This window comes from Macrobrachium nipponense, chromosome 36 (genome assembly GCF_015104395.2).
Source record: "Macrobrachium nipponense isolate FS-2020 chromosome 36, ASM1510439v2, whole genome shotgun sequence".
Taxonomy (NCBI): Eukaryota; Metazoa; Arthropoda; class Malacostraca; order Decapoda; family Palaemonidae; genus Macrobrachium; species Macrobrachium nipponense.
Genome location: NC_087220.1, coordinates 49,828,114 through 49,843,992, shown reverse-complemented (window position 1 = coordinate 49,843,992; position 15,879 = coordinate 49,828,114). Strand labels below are relative to the sequence as shown.

General features: G+C 41.5%; 1 protein-coding gene across 1 annotated transcript in view; it reads left to right on the top strand.

The window, feature by feature from the left end:
- Window positions 1-15,879, top strand: part of LOC135203623 (uncharacterized) — a 99,219-nt gene that overhangs the window by 23,299 nt on the left and 60,041 nt on the right. The window contains exon 5 of the mRNA XM_064233455.1: window positions 9,499-9,828. Within this exon, the coding sequence (XP_064089525.1) occupies window positions 9,499-9,828 (330 nt within the window). The remainder of the gene's footprint in view (window positions 1-9,498; window positions 9,829-15,879) is intronic.

Here is a 15,879-nt window from a genome sequence, read left to right as displayed (position 1 = left end):
TTAAAATAATGTAATAATCCGTTCTAGCGGTATGAAACCACACCTAAACACAGCTAAATTACATATAATATACACAATTTATACACAAATAAACGAGTAATAACACACATAATGATAAAATAACATAGCAATGTGATAAATGATAATAAATGTTAATAAAATCAATTAAAAAAAAGAAAGGAATTTTACTTACCACAACGAAAGATGACGTGAGGCCAGCAGGGGGAAGAGGTAGGGAAGGGTGGCAGGGAACGATTTGTTCTCTTTTTATTTACGTATGTACACTAATAACTACGTAATAAACACAAATGAAAATAACATTGCTAAACTAATTTTTATTTTTTATTTTAATCAGTTTGTAGTTTAGAAATAATGGTGATGCCTTTGGAAGTTTTATGCTTTGCTATAATTTCATGTTTTGCTTCCATCGAAATCATTTTCTTGGGTTTTTTCTTATCACCTGCTTTGTCTTTAGCTTTGAGACCCATGGTTAATAATAAAATAGACAAAATAACACGAAAATAGGCGCAAATACAACGAACTAAACAACGACGTGTTAACATGCAGCACCAACAAACAAACAGACTGAACGCCATTTATCGGTCGCCTATACAACTAACACTCATCGCAAAATCGTATCTCAAATATTTCGTTGTATATCAAAGCTTATATTTTCGCAAATTTTCTGTTGTATCTCAAAACATTCGTATATTAGGGCAATCGTATGTCAAAGTTCCAGTGTAATTTGATCAGAGAGAGAGAGAGAGAGAGAGAGAGACGCCTTGGCAACAATGGTCACCGTCTCGGGGATTGACGTAACATTTATTTTCTGAACAGATAGGACAGAGAATGTTTCGTTTCCATTAAACGGCCTCTGACTCATAGCAGGAAATGTTTTGTTGATACTAATATATAAGCCTATTTAAAGATACGTTTACTTTAATTAGTCTATATGATACATAAATAGTAATCAGCTGTTCTTGTAGCCCTCAAGATTTGGCAAAATCACTCCAGGTTGTACATAAAACTTCAAGAATGTAGTGTCACCAGAGGATTACAATAGTTTTTACCTTCAAGAACCAGCATTCTTTTATGAAAATAACTCCAGGTTGTACATAAAACTACAGGAAACAACATGTAGTGTAACCAAAGGATTACAAGTAAGGTTTTTATAACTTTTTATTAGTTTAAGACATATTTCCAAGCGTCGTTCCGGCTTACGACGATTTTCGGCTTACGACGCGTCTCAAGAACGGAACCCCCGTCATAACCCGGGGACTGCCTGTATTTAATCGGTCCTTCCTGCAAACTTCTAGGAGTTTCCGCTATAAGGACAACGCTAAAAGGTATTGTTACAACAACACTAACTCAGCGTCTGCATCTAGCGAATTGTTTCGCTTAAATATGCCTGCTTGAGAATTTCCTTCTGATCGATAATAGTAACAAACCTATTCCTTCGTAGAAGAGAGTAGCTGGTAACTCAGGCAGAATAGTGCGAGACGAGAGGTTGCTGTCATTGTGGATGACGCAGTATATTTAATCGGTACTCCAGGCAACTTTCCAGGAGTTTCCGATTTAACATTTGGTTAATTAAGCGTAATGTTACGACAACACAAATTCAGCTTCTGTATTTAGCGAATTCTGTTTCGCTTAAATATGCCAACTTGAGAGTTTCTGTTCAAATAATGGAAAATCTATTCCTTAGATGAATAGAATAGCTGGCAACTCGGCATAAGACTGCAAGAAGGTGAACATAAGCTGCTGCCTGTAACTGTCATAGTGTCACCAACTCAGTATCAGGTAGCTCGCTGTTATGTTCGATCGTTTACGTCTCTCTCTCCCGCGGGATTGATTGACGAACCGTATCTCTACCCTACAATCATGACTTTTGCCTCGGGTTGAGGGGATTTCTAGTAATCATGAATAAACACGACTTCCTTTTGCTAAGAAATTTTCAACAGAGATATCTCTTAGACCTGTTCAGCGCTGCTTACCGCACTGTAACAGAATTCTGTACGAGTCTACTGCGGCATAGCACTATAATAATGCTCTCCTGCTTATGCAAAGCGCAGCCTTATTAGGGAAGGAAGCATGCTTAGGGTGAGGGCAATGGACGAGTCTGCTGGGGACCATTTCCTCGCTGGAGAAGCTTGTTTCCCTGAATAGACTGCAATTCAGACTCTACAGTTTTCCTACAGGAGAACTGAAATAACATCAAAGATCTAGAAATAATTCTAAACATCTCTCAATGGGTTGACGATCACCTCAGGTGATACCGAGAGGGTGCCAGGCATCCGGACAGAGGTACAGAGGTCCTGGCACATAATCTAAGAGAATTGGAAGCAATTTGGTTGGCTCCTCGTCCAGTTTCTCGAAGAGTGAGTTTTTGGTTCGATTGGTGTCCAAATCATCATCAGATAATTTCGCAGCTCTCTCATATCCCAAGAAGAGAGAGATGGTTATCGACACAGGCACGGAACGTAACGATCCTCAAGAGGTTCGTTACACTATTGCACGTCCGTGCGGATCTTCTCGATCGACGGCAGCAACTACTGACGTCTGAGTAATCCTCGCTTAGAAGTATGTCGAGAGTTGTGGAGACGTCCTTTCGTAGATTTCTTCGCAATATTGAAGACGAAGAAGCTTCCTCTACGTTGCTCCCTTATTCTCGATCCGAGAGCGGTAGCAATAGACGCCATCATATAGTATGGAATGGGGATAGTTGGTTAGTCTCTTTTCCCCTATTCAAAAGCTTAGGAAATATGATAAGATAATCGCTGGCGTCAGAGGGAGCGAGAAAGACGCTGATCGCCCCATGTTGGCCTTCGAGAGGCTGGATTCACAGAGGTCACGTCCTTCAGAGAGCACTTTCCAAGGACCCTTCCTGAGAGAATCGGTCTACTCTAACAGCCTCACTTCGAGAGGTACCTAAAAACCTCTCCTCTCTGAGTCTGGATGCTTTCAGACTGTCGAGAAGCGAGAGGATCTTCAAGATTAATTACAAGTCTCATTGCCAAAGCAAAGCAGTGCTGCATATTTTGCAGTGTACCAATCGGAGTGGGCCGATTCTGGAGATAGTGCAGGAAGAATGACTGTTCCTCCACCTCCACCTCTGTGAATTACTTTACCGTCTTCCCTTTCCGTCTGAAGTATGGGATAAGCTAACAGTCCCAACGATTGTAGAATACGGAAATATGTTGTTGATGGCCTCTAGGCTCAGAGATTCGGATCTGTCAAACAACAAAGCCCTTCACGATCTTTGAGGTCTGCGGAAATCTTGAAATGGTCTAGATCGAAGCTTCCGGCATGGAACTTAGATGTAGTCTGAAGTTCCTGATGTCATAGCATTTCGAACCTCTCCTTTCTGTAAACTTAATACACTGACCAGAAAGGCTAATTTTCTAACCACTCTAGCTACGGCAAAGAGGGTTAGTGAGTTTTAGCCATCATCAGAGGTTTTGGCTTTAGAGGACATAATTCGGTGTCCTCTAAGCCTTCCGTTCTTGCTAAGAACGAAAACCCGTCTAACCCTTGGCCCAGAGGCCTGGAGATCAAGGGGATGGCACAAATTATTGGGCAAGAGCCACAGAGAGTCCTGTGCCCTGTCGGGGCTCTCAAGTTTTATCTTGATAAAACTAAAGAAAGTCGAGGTCATTCGGACAATCTGCGGTGTTCCGTAAAAAGACCAGACTTGCCCATGTCAAAGAACGCCCTGGCGTTATTTTTAAGGAGTCTTTCTAAGAGGCTCATTTGTCATGTTTGAACAAAGATTTGAAACCTTTTAAAGTAAATGCTCACGAGGTGAGGGCGCGGCCTCAGAAGCATTTCAACAGAGCATGGCACTCAGTTACATCCTGTAGTACCGCGTTTTAGCGAGGCAACTCTGTGTCGGTTCACACTCCCTGAGAGATGTGAAGACGTCATATGAGATCTGCTGCTCGCTAGGGCCATACGTGTCCGCAGACACAATCTTGGGGGCAAGAAGTACCACTCATCCTATCCTGTAGAAAATGGTTAGGAAGAGCTCTTAATTTTATTTGTTGAGTCGCCGCCAATGGCGGACTTCTTAACTCTTAAGCCTTAGTTAAAACACTTAACTTTGGCTAGGTTGGTCAGGTGGTGATATTTATTTTACTTCTTAGCCCTCATGGTATGGTCAATATGGTCTAGACACATTGTGGTCATGCCCCCGTTGTCAGATCATCTAGAACTCACCAGCTATACAGGTCACGTCCTTGCTGGAGACTCTAGTAAAGCAAAAGGAAACTTGGGTGACAGTAATCACGAAGTCAGCTATGCTAACAGGTAAGGAACCAAGATGTCTCTCATCTGCATGTGAAATGTTTCCCAAAATCCTTTTATTCTGTCCCTCCCCACCTCCAATGGTGGGAATCAGCTATATATATATCTGACAGGTAAGTGTCATGAACAAAATGATATTGTTATGATACAATAAAGTTTGTTCATACTTACCTGGCAGATATATATAATCAAGTACCCGCCCAACCTCCCCTCGGGGACAGTGGCATTAGAAAATCTGAATAGAAGATGGGAATGGTTCCTGACACCTGCCTCCCAGCGGCGGTAATGGGTACTAACCACCTGGCCGACCACTGCGTGTGCCGGGAGTTTTGAAATTCTGTCGGGCTTCGGAGAATACAGCTATATGTATATCTGCCAGGTAAGTATGAACAAACTTTATTGTATCATAACAATATCATTTTTGGTCAGCCCAAGAATGGTTCACGGAGGTACTGGAGTGGATGGTGGACTTCCCCAGATCTCTGCCAAGCAGAACAGATCTACTCAGACAACCCCACTTCGAGAGGTTTCATCACAACCTCCCCGGTCTCGCTCTGACTGCCTTTCGACTATTGAAAGACTCGTCAGAGCGAGAGGGTTTTCGCGCAAGGCTGCAAGCGCTATCGCTAGAGCCCGCAGATCCTCTACTAGGCGAGTATACCAATCGAAGTGGGAAGTCTTTAGGAGATGGTTTAGGACAAAGAAGCTGTCCTCCTCCAGTACCTCTGTAAGTTTGTAACCAACATTGCCGATTTCCTCCTTTTTCTTAGAGAGGAATCGCAACTTTCTGTGTCAACCATCAAGGGATACAGGAGTATGCTGTCAGCAGTATTCCGGAATCGAGGGCTGGAGATTGCAGAGAATAAGGATCTCCACGATTTGATTCGGTCTTTCGGCACTTCGAAATCGAGAACTCCGAGAACACCTAGCTGGAATCTGGACGTGGTCCTGAAATTCCTCGCCTCGGACAAATTCGAACCTCTACATCTTGCCTCCTTTCGGAACATTACTAGGAAATGTTTATTCCTATTGTCCCTCGCGACAGCCAAAAGGACGAGCGAATTGCACGCTCTGGACTCTAAAGTTGGTTTTAAAGGAGATTCGGCTATCTGTTCGTTCCAGACATTATTTCTGGCGAAAAATGAGAACCCTTCAAAGCCTTGGCCCAGGTGCTTTGAAGTAAAAGGCCTATCTAACCTGGTAGGTAGAGAGATAGAAAGGTCTCTTTGCCCGGTTAGGGCTCTTAAATTTTATCTTGATAAAAAGAAGCAGATGGGAGGTTTTCAACAGGGTCTTTGGTGTGCTGTGAAGAACCCCAAAAGACTCATGTCTAAAAACGCCTTAGCCTTCTTTGTGAGAAGTGGGATTATTGAGGCGCACGAGAATTGCCCGGATGAATCCTTCAGACTTCTAAGAGTTAAAACTCATGAAGTAAGGGCGGTAGCCATGTCGCTAGCGTTTCAGAAGAATATGTCGCTGGAGAATATCCTAGAAGCTACATATTGGAGATGCAATTCAGTTTTTGCATCTCATTACCTGAAGGATGTAAGGGTGACCTATGAGAAATGCTTCTCTCTCTCAGTCCGTTTGTGTCAGCAGATACAGTACTGGGACTTGGAGCAAAGACTGATCCTTAAAAATTTTTTATTTTAGAGGTACATAAACCCTCTGGTCAGATATGTTCTTGGTTTCCTGCTAGCAGGAGTGCTTGGTGTCGCACGGGCGGCCGCTGCCTATGCTAGTAGGGGACTAGGTGTGTATATGGCTAGTAGGGAGGTACAAATTTTGTTTGTTTGTTTGTTATAAAGTGTACGTGATTTTCTTTTATGTTTCGAGTTATTGGTTGTTTGTAAGGAGTTTGGGATAACTCCTTGCAATCTTTAGAACTAACATGAATGTTAGGATCGGGTGATCGGGATCGGTGTTGTGCTCCTTGAACAAGGTGTATTGTCATGTTAGTGGAATAGCACCCAATGACAAAGACCTTTAGGCTCTGCCGAGTAAGTGGATAAGACCCCATTGGCAGACCCACAAGAACTCTTAGCCATAGATCAATATCTCGCTGAGGCTCTTGAGGCGAAGCAGACTCCTGGGCAGTAGCCACAAAGTCTTCCGCCTAATCAGGTAGGAACCAAGGTTTTATTAATACCTACAACATATGTTGTTTACCTGTCTATTTCAGTAGTTAGCTGTCTCTTACCCACCACCAATGGGTGCTAATCAGCTAAGTATATATCTGGCAGGGAAGTTGAATGTATAAAAATGATATCGTCATGATACAATAAAGTTTTATACATACTTACCTGACAGATATATACGATTAATGGCCCACCCAGCCTCCCCGCAGGAGACAGGTGGAAGAGAGGAAATCTGATTAGAAAATGGGAATGGTTCCTAGTCATGCCACCCAGGGCAGGGCGGTAGATCACCTGACCTACCGGTAGCGTGTGCCGCGAAATTTGAATTTCTGTCGGGGACGACGGAGTCTATAGCTAAGTATATATCTGTCAGGTAAGTATGTATAAAACTTTATTGTATCATGACAATATCATGTTTTCTCCGGTGACCAAAGGTCAAACGCTTGTACTCCTAAAAAGGATGGCCTTCAATTCCTTCCCATTGATGTACAAGGTCTTTCTCATTCTGTCTACAGACCTGATACACTCTTGGCTCCTAGGAGGGCTCCCCATCCGCTGGCTGAGGCATCTGAGAAGAACTGCAGGTCGGGGTTCGACACGACTAGGGAAATTCCTTCTTGTAATCTTTCCCTCGAACCACCAACGAAGATCCACAGTTATCTCTTCCATCAGGGGGAAAACTAGTGAGTCCGACTGTGTCTTCCGGGACCAATTTGTTTTCAAGAAGAACTGAAGCGGCCTCATGTGTAGGCGTCCTGACTTAACAAACTCTCCAGTGAAGCCAGGGTCCTGAATAGGCTCATCCATTTGAGAGCTGAGCAGGATGGGTGAACCAGAAACTGTTGGACTGACGACAGGCAGGATTCTTTCTTCTTCAGGGAGAGAAAAACCTGAAAAGCTAGAGAGAATCGTCCTTAATAGAGAATCCTCTGAGTAGGAATCAATTGAGACTTCTCAGTGGTTATTAAGATACCCAATTGTTGTGTCAAGGTAGGCGTCTTCTCCAAGTCCTTCACACACGGATGACTGGATCCGGTGGAGCCAGTCGTCTAAGTAAAAGGCGGTGTTGATCCTCATCAAGGGCAGCCATTTTCCCAGAGGAGCGAGAATCCGAGTAAATACTTGAGGTGTGTGGCAGACCAAAGCAGAGGGCTCTGGACTGGAAGACTCCTCTTGAAGACAAATCTCAGGAACTTTCTGGAGTTCTGATGAATGGGGGCATGGAAGTATGCATCCTTCAGGTCGAGAGATACCATCCAGTCGCCCGGTTGGATGGCTGACATTACTGATCGACTGGTTCCCATTCGGAATTTCTTCTTCCGGACAAGGATGTTAAAAGCGCTTACATCCAAAACAGGTCTCCATCCCCCTGATACCTTGGGGACTACAAAGAGCCGGTTGTAAAACCCTGGGGAGTTCGTGTCTGTTACCTCCTCTATGACCTCTTGGCTGATGAGCTCTTCTATGTCTTTGGCTAAAGCCAAAGCTCTTATTGACTCCGTAGAGTATGCTGTCAAACAGACAGGTGTATTGGACAGTGGTGGATCCGGTGAAAGGGATCACGTATCCCTCACGAAGCACCTGTATGACCCACTGTTCTGCTCCTCTTCGATCCCAATTCCTCCCAGTAGCTGTGGAGTTTTGCCCCCACGGGTGGGTGAAGGACCTTTCGATCATTTATCTGTCTTAAAGAGAGGTCTCTTGGTAGACTTGGAAGTGGTTCGTAGGTTAGTCTTTGATCTCTGCTGCCACCTTGACTTACCTCCTCGAAAGGTGTGCTTTTGGAAAGGTGAAGCTTTGGCTCCTGTCGCCCGAGGTTCCTTAGGTCTTCTCACTGATTGAGACAGAAGATCATTGGTGGACTTGTTCTCGATTTCCGACAGTACATGCTTGACGGTTTCTTCTGGGAACAGGTGAAGTTTACTCAAGGGGGGGAGAACAACAAAGCCGATGTTTATTTCTTGATTACTCCTAGAGATGTGAAGGAGCACCACTGTTCACTCTTCTTGAGTACTCCCATAGTGAATAAGGCAGCCAATTCCACTGAACTGTGTCTCGCTGCCCTGTCCGCACAGGACAACAGATTGAGCCAGTCCGCAGAAAAATCCTCATCCAGAGACTGGCAATCTTCAATTTTCTGGCTAACGCTGTAATTGTCCAATCCAGAAAACTGAAGACTTTTATCACTTTGTATAAGTTCTTCACCAGGTGTCAGTAGCAGAAATGGTGTTGGGAGAGGAAGCATAGGGGGACCCGGTGTTTACCCTCTACTGTCTCCTCACCTTGAGTTTGAGGTGTTTTGCGTTTATGGGAAGCCTGGGGGTACATGTACCTGAAGTACCCACCAGTTCTTATATCTGGTTAAGGGTATCATATGGTTTTTAGTGTAGGTGATGGTGTTGTGTGGTGTTATCTGGTCTTTTTGCCCAGGGCAAGGGCAAACTATTATTGTTTTTGTCAATCATCGGTGAACTTCCATGATTGCAAAAATCACACCATTAGTAGGGACGACCCTGGCCTTTATTGCCACGTCTCCTACATGTGATGAGAGCGCCGACCGTAGGCAGTATCTACCTGTGGCTGCTCTTTCACAAGATAAGGTACTGCAGACATTATATATAATGTGAGCACATGACTGTTATTTTTTGTTCATAAAGCTGTCCATATACCCACCTTCCGGGTAATGTGGAGTCAGCTAGTGTAATTGTTTGGTAAGTCACTTATGTGAAAATGATATTTTAATGATAAAATAAGGTTTCACATATACTTACCAAACAATTACATAATCAGAGCCCTCCCTCCTCCCCACATATGGACGTTGCAGCTCAATGAATTGAAGTCTTAAGCTCAGCAGTACCAGGTATTCCCGAAAGTGGGGGGGATCTGTATCACCTACACAGACGATGGCAGCGCTGCTACCACCGCCAGGAATTTGAATTTTCGACTGCCAGGTAGAAAGCGTACAGCTAGTGTAATTGTTTGGTAAGTATATGTGAAACCTTATTTTATCATTAAAATATCATTTTTGCAAAAATAATTTTTTTTCTCTTTTTTTCAGTCTGAAATCAAAGAAGAGATAAACAATGAACCCTTTATTTTGGGTCCAGATGACCCGCTGGTGAAGGATGATTATGATGATGAATTAGATAACTTTAGTAACGGCAACACTTCCATGCTGCCAGAAATGACTTCAGAGTATGCTTCAACCTCAAGCTGTAAACTTGGTGGAAGAAGAGCAGATTCAGATCAAGATCCAGGTAGCAAACAGGTTAATAATGGTGGTGGTGGGGGGGAAGGCTCCACAGAACAGATCAGTGGTGAAAAATGGGGAAGTCCTAGTTCTCCACCAGATTCCCTGTTACAGATAGTGCAACCCTGCATGAAAATGGTAAGTTCAGTTCTTCAGTTAGCGAGTATTTGTGGTGTCATTGGCTAACTGTATAGAATAGTAAGAATTTATTGTTATTGTTCCAACCCTAATATACATTTAGATTGTTGACTTAATGTAGCAGACAAGTGAAAACTAACTTGGGTAGTTGTTTGGGACCCAGGGATCCATGTGTCAGCAGTCAAGTGTTGTTTACTTTTTTTCTAATGGTTTGAATTGTTTGGAACTATGTGAAATACCATAATAAACACATAATCACTTGTTTAATTGCACTTCCCAATGTGCATTGTGCCCATAGCAGCAATTTATGTTACTATCACCTTTGTTGCATAGCTCTTTATATGTAATTAGAAATTATTCCAAGGAAGGCTGAATTAATAACAGTATGTATTATTATTTATTTCAACGTAAAGTTTCTGGGCTGCAGAGAGAGAGAGAGACCTTACCTTACAGACCTTACAGTTCGTTCGGGTTGCCCCAGGTCCCTCAGTGTGAGGCGCCTCTAATGTCTACCAGAGAGTTGCTAGTACATCTTCCGGTATATTTTGCATCTTCCAATCTTGGATGATCTGGGATGCAGTTTAGATATTTGTCGAGCTTATTCTTAAACACATCTACGCTCACTCCTGATATATTCCTCAGATGAGCTGGCAACGCATTGAATAGACGCTGCATTATCGATGCTGGTGCGTAGTGGATTAATGTCCTGTGTGCTTTCCTTATTTTTCCTGGTATAGTTTTGGGCACTATTAATCTACCTCTGCTTGCTCTTTCTGATATTTTTAGTTCCATGATATTTTCTGTTTATTCCTTTCTATCTGTTTCCATGCCTGAATTATCATGTAGCGTTCTCTTCTCCTTTCTAGACTATATAATTTTAAGGATTGTAGTCTTTCCCAGTAGTCTAGGTCCTTAACTTCTTCTATTCTAGCTGTAAAGGACCTTTGTACACTCTCTATTTGTGCAATATCCTTTTGATAGTGTGGGTACCATATCATATTGCAATATTCAAGTGGACTACGAACATATGTTTTATAAAGCATAATCATGTGTTCAGCTTTTCTTGTTTTGAAGTGCAGTAACAACATTCCCATTTTTGCTTTACATTTTGCCAACAGAATTGCTATTTGATCATTGCATAACATGTTCCTATTCATCATCACACCAAGGTCTTTAACTGCTTCCTTATTTGTGATTGTCTCATTATTAGGTCCCCTATATGCATATAGCTTTCCTTCTCTGTCTCCATAATTTATTGATTCAAATTTATCAGAGTTAAATACCATCCTATTTACCTCTGCCCAATCATATACTTTGTTAAGGTCTCTTTGTAGAGCGTTCCTATCTTCATCACAAGTAATTTCTCTACTTATTCTTGTGTCATCAGCGAAACTACTCACTACCGAATCCTTAACATTACTGTCTATGTCTCAATCATAATAACAAACAATATTGCAGCTAGCACCGTACCTTGTGGCACACCGGATATTACCTTGGTTTCATCCGATTTCTCATCGTTTGCAATAACTATCTGTTTTCTGTTGTGTAAAAATTCTTTTAACCATCTTCCTACTTTATCTACGATATTGTGTTTTCTAATTTTCTTTGCTAATATATTATGGTCTACTTTGTCAAAAGCTTTTGCAAAGTCTAGATAAACCACATCTGTTTCATTTCCGCTTTTCATATTTTTTAATATGTTCTCACGGTGGACTAACAGTTGGGTTTGTGTACTTTTTCCGGGTACGAAACCGTGTGTCCTATATTAAACAAATTATTTTTTATTAAATGTTTCATAATATTTTTCTTCATTACCCTTTCATACACTTTCATAATATGTGATGTTAGACTCACAGGCCTATAATTACTTGCCTCTAGTCTTGATCCACTTTTGAAAGTAGGGGTGATATATGCTAATTTGTGCTCATCATAAATCTTGCCTGTATCTACACTTTGTCTTAATAATATTGCAAGTGGCTTTGCGATAGAATGAACTACTTTCTTTAACAAAATAGCAGGGACTCCATCCGGCCCTGCAGCAGCTCCATTTTTAATTTCATTAAATTGCTGCACAATATCAGCTTCATTAATTTCTATGTCAGCTAAATATTCACTATTTTTTCTTCTTCCTTACTTCTATATCATTATCTTCATTATCTATTCTAGGGGTGAATTCTCTCTTATATCGTTCTGCCAGTATGTTGCAAATTTCCTTTTTTTCATTCGTTAATCTCCCTTCAATTCTCAGAGGGCCTATTTCTATTCTTCTTTTATTCATCTTCTTCGCATATGAGTATAATAGTTTGGGGTTTTGCTTGATATTTAATAGGGTTTTTTCTTCCAAGTCCCGTTTTTCATTTTCTTTTGATTGTATAATCTTTTGTTCTGCATTTTCTATCTTACTTTTTAGTTCTATAACTTTCCATGCATTTTTTTCTTTTGCAAGACCTTTTTTCCACTTTCTGATTTTCTGGAACAAGATCCTTCTGTCTCTTGGTATGCATGAATGATGTTTACTTTTCTTCTTCGGTATATATTTTTCCACTATTTTCTCCAATATTTTTATATAATATCTCCGTATTTACCCTTATTATGTCATCACTTACGAAGATGTTATCCCAATCTTTGTTTAATTCTTCATTAATTTCTGACCATTTTATATTTTTACTGTAGAAGTTGTATTTTCCATATCCTTCCCACTTTTTCATTTCTTGCTTATCTCTATTTTCACTTGCTTTGGAATGAACTGTTAATTCTATGACATTATGGTCTGAAATACTCGCATTATAAACTATTATTTCTTTAACATAATTCATCTCGTTCACAAATACTAGGACTAAAGTATTTTCCTTTCTTGTTGGCAGGTGATTTATTTGTTGAATGTTGTATTCTAGTAGCATATCTAATAGCTTTTCAAATTGCCTCTTATCTTCTGCACTACTATTACTCTCTTTTTTATATGTATAAGTACAACCACAATCTCCTATTCGTTCTTTCCATTCTACGAAAGGAAAGTTGAAGTCACCAGATAGGAGAAATAGTCCAGTCCTTGTGATTTCTACATATATCATCCAATTTTCAATTATTAAGTCAAACTCTTTAGTATTAGGAGGTCTATATATTACTATGTTCATCAATTTTTCAGATTCAAATTCTACCGCTATTAGTTCACATTCTGAGTTACTATATTTCTCATATATTTTTCCTTGTTTTTTGTCTTTCCCATATATTGCGGTTCCCCCTTGATTCCTATTTTTTCTATCTGATCTATAAGTTTGGAACCCTTTTTTTTGATCATCATTCCAGTCTCTTGGGAATACCAGGTTTCACTTTATATTCATTATATCTATTTTCTTTTCATTTTGGGTTAGTTCTTCTAAGTACTCTATTTTTCTTTTTGAGTTACTCGTAACTAAACCCTGCGCATTCATCACTATGATGGTTTGCGTGTTTTCTCCTTCATTTAATAATGGTAGTAATAAGGATTTTCCCATGTCTCTTTCCTGTTCTGGTATGTTGTTCTTTTTTTCATTTCCAGAAATTCTGACATTAAAAAATCCAACTTTTCCATAATATTTGATCTTCCTTCATCATAATTATTCATTTTGTGTCTGAATCTGCAATTTTCTCCGTTTCTGCAATATCCTCTTGCATAATAAATACAGTTATTATCTCTTGAGTAGAATTTCGGAGCTGATGCTTTGAAATTTTTTGCTGACACCTCTGCATATCTCATTGGTGGTTTGCTTTTCTCTTTTACCTGATATTCTTGATTTCTCTCTTTATTTGTTTCTTTCTTATTTTGGATTTTATTACTTGGTTGGTTATTTATTTGATTATGATTCATGGCTACAGGGTGCATATATTTGCATTTTTTGTCGAACTTACATCCTTTTCCTTCTTTTAGGTTTTTACATATTTTTGGATGCAGATCTCTGCAATCATCCCCATATCCATCTAAGTATGCACATTTACCATATATTTCATAGTTTTGACATATCTTAGGATGTTTGTAGAGAGAGAGAGAGAGAGAGAGAGAGAGAGAGAGAGAGAGAGAGAGAGAGAGAGAGAAGAGGAGAGAGAATAGAGAGAGCTAGAGAGAAGGAAGAGAGAGAGAGATTTTCATGCTAGTGTTAGCAAATTGTTGTTACAGTATAATAGCATTGAAAATATTCACTCAGGAGCTAGATAATGAGACTTGTTCTTTATGTACATTGACTACGAGATCCACTGAATATAAATAACCGGCTAATCTGTTGTGGTGCTGTGCAGTGGTGATTTCATTCTTCTATTGTGATTTCTTATGTGCGAAGAAATAGTTACTTTATTGTGAAGTCTGGGTAGGGTAGCCTGTGGTGAGGAAGGTAATGTGTGAGATATTTTGCTCACTAGTGTGTCATGTTTTTTTTGTCGTGTGTGTTTAATACACTTTTGTTCATAAGCGAACAAACCTTCGGTCTTAACAATAGGATAATTTCTAGTGCCCAGCTGGATCCGGTTAAAAAACAGATGAAAGCAAGGAATCTTGTGATATCTGGCAACGCATGCGTAGATCGGGTGAAGAGTGGTCAAGGACCACTCACCTATGTCACCGTGTCAGTCTTTTCTTTAACCGCCTGGGCGAGAGTCATGGTTAACCTCTCTTGGCCTTTACCCAGTTCATTGCCTGTTTCGCTTGAGTTTAGTGTGTGTGTGTGTGTGTGTTTGGCTGATATTATGGCTTCTGCTCCTTCTCGGCCTTGTCAATGTGTGTGCCCCCAAATTCCAGTTTGTTCATGCCACTTACCTGACAGATATATATATAGCTGTATTTTCTGACGTCCGACAGAAATTTCAAAACTCGCGGCACACGCAGTGGGCGGCCGGAGGTGGTAGTACCCATTCCCGCCGCTGGGAGGCGGATATCAGGAACCATTCCCATTTTCTATTCATATTTTTTTCTGTCGCCGGTCGGTAAACAACTGTTTACAGACCTCTGCTCAGGATTTTTTGGAATTTGACTCGCTTTTAAGTATCTGATTGATTTTTTGGTATTGAATTGGATTGTTGAATTGGCATGCGCGATAGTGGACCGTTTTTTGATTTTGGATTGACTTTTCTATATAAGATATGTCTGGATCAAGTGCTGTGAGTTTTCAGAGTGTGTGTGAGGGCTGATTGTAAGGTGAGGCTACCGAAAGCATCGGTAGACCCCCACACAGTATGTATGAGTTGTAGGGGGCTTAATTGTTTGATTGATAATCGGTGCAATGAATGTGAGAAATTGACCGATGATGATTGGAGAGTATATGAGTCCTATCGCCTTAAATTGGAGCGCGATAGGATCAGGAGGTCTTCCTCCAGGAGTGGTTCTACCAAAGGTAAGGCTAACATCTCTCCTACATTAACACCTGTAGTGTTTACAACCCCTAAACCTGTGTTGCCTTCGGGCTCTGATTCTGTGTCGGGAGAAGCGAATGCTCTCTCTCTGATTTTGGAGTCTCTTCGCACTCTGGAGACCAAAGTGAAAGCCTTAGAAACTGGCTCGGTGCAAGTGTGTGATCGTGCCCCCAGTGTTGTGGAGGGGGCGTCAGATCGGCCCCATAATGCCTCTAGGCCTAGACCTCTATCAGACTCCCAAGACCCAGGGAGTAGGTATGTCGAAAGCCGCAAGAGGGTTACGGGGGCTTCCCACCGATCTGGCGTCCCTTCGGCAGGCCTTGTAGCAAAGTCCCAGGCTGCCAAGGAGCGCGCACGAGCGCGCGTCCTGAAAGAGTGCTTTTCGTCCTCCGAAGCGTCCTCCCCGCGCAAGTGGAGCGCTCGGAGAGACTCTCGTCCTCTGAAAAGGACGTTTCGTGCGGAGGACGCTTCACGTCCTCTTTCGCCACTTTCGTCGGAGGACGCGTATGACGCTTTTCCGCCTCAGAAAAGAGGTAAGATCTCCTCCGATGAGGACGCTGGGTTGCGTGCACAGGCGCGTATACCTGAGAAGCAGGTAGCTGTACCTGTGAGAAGGAAGGAGGCGTCCCCTCGCCCCTCGTCTTCTCACAGGATCAGTCCTGCTTCCTCTGT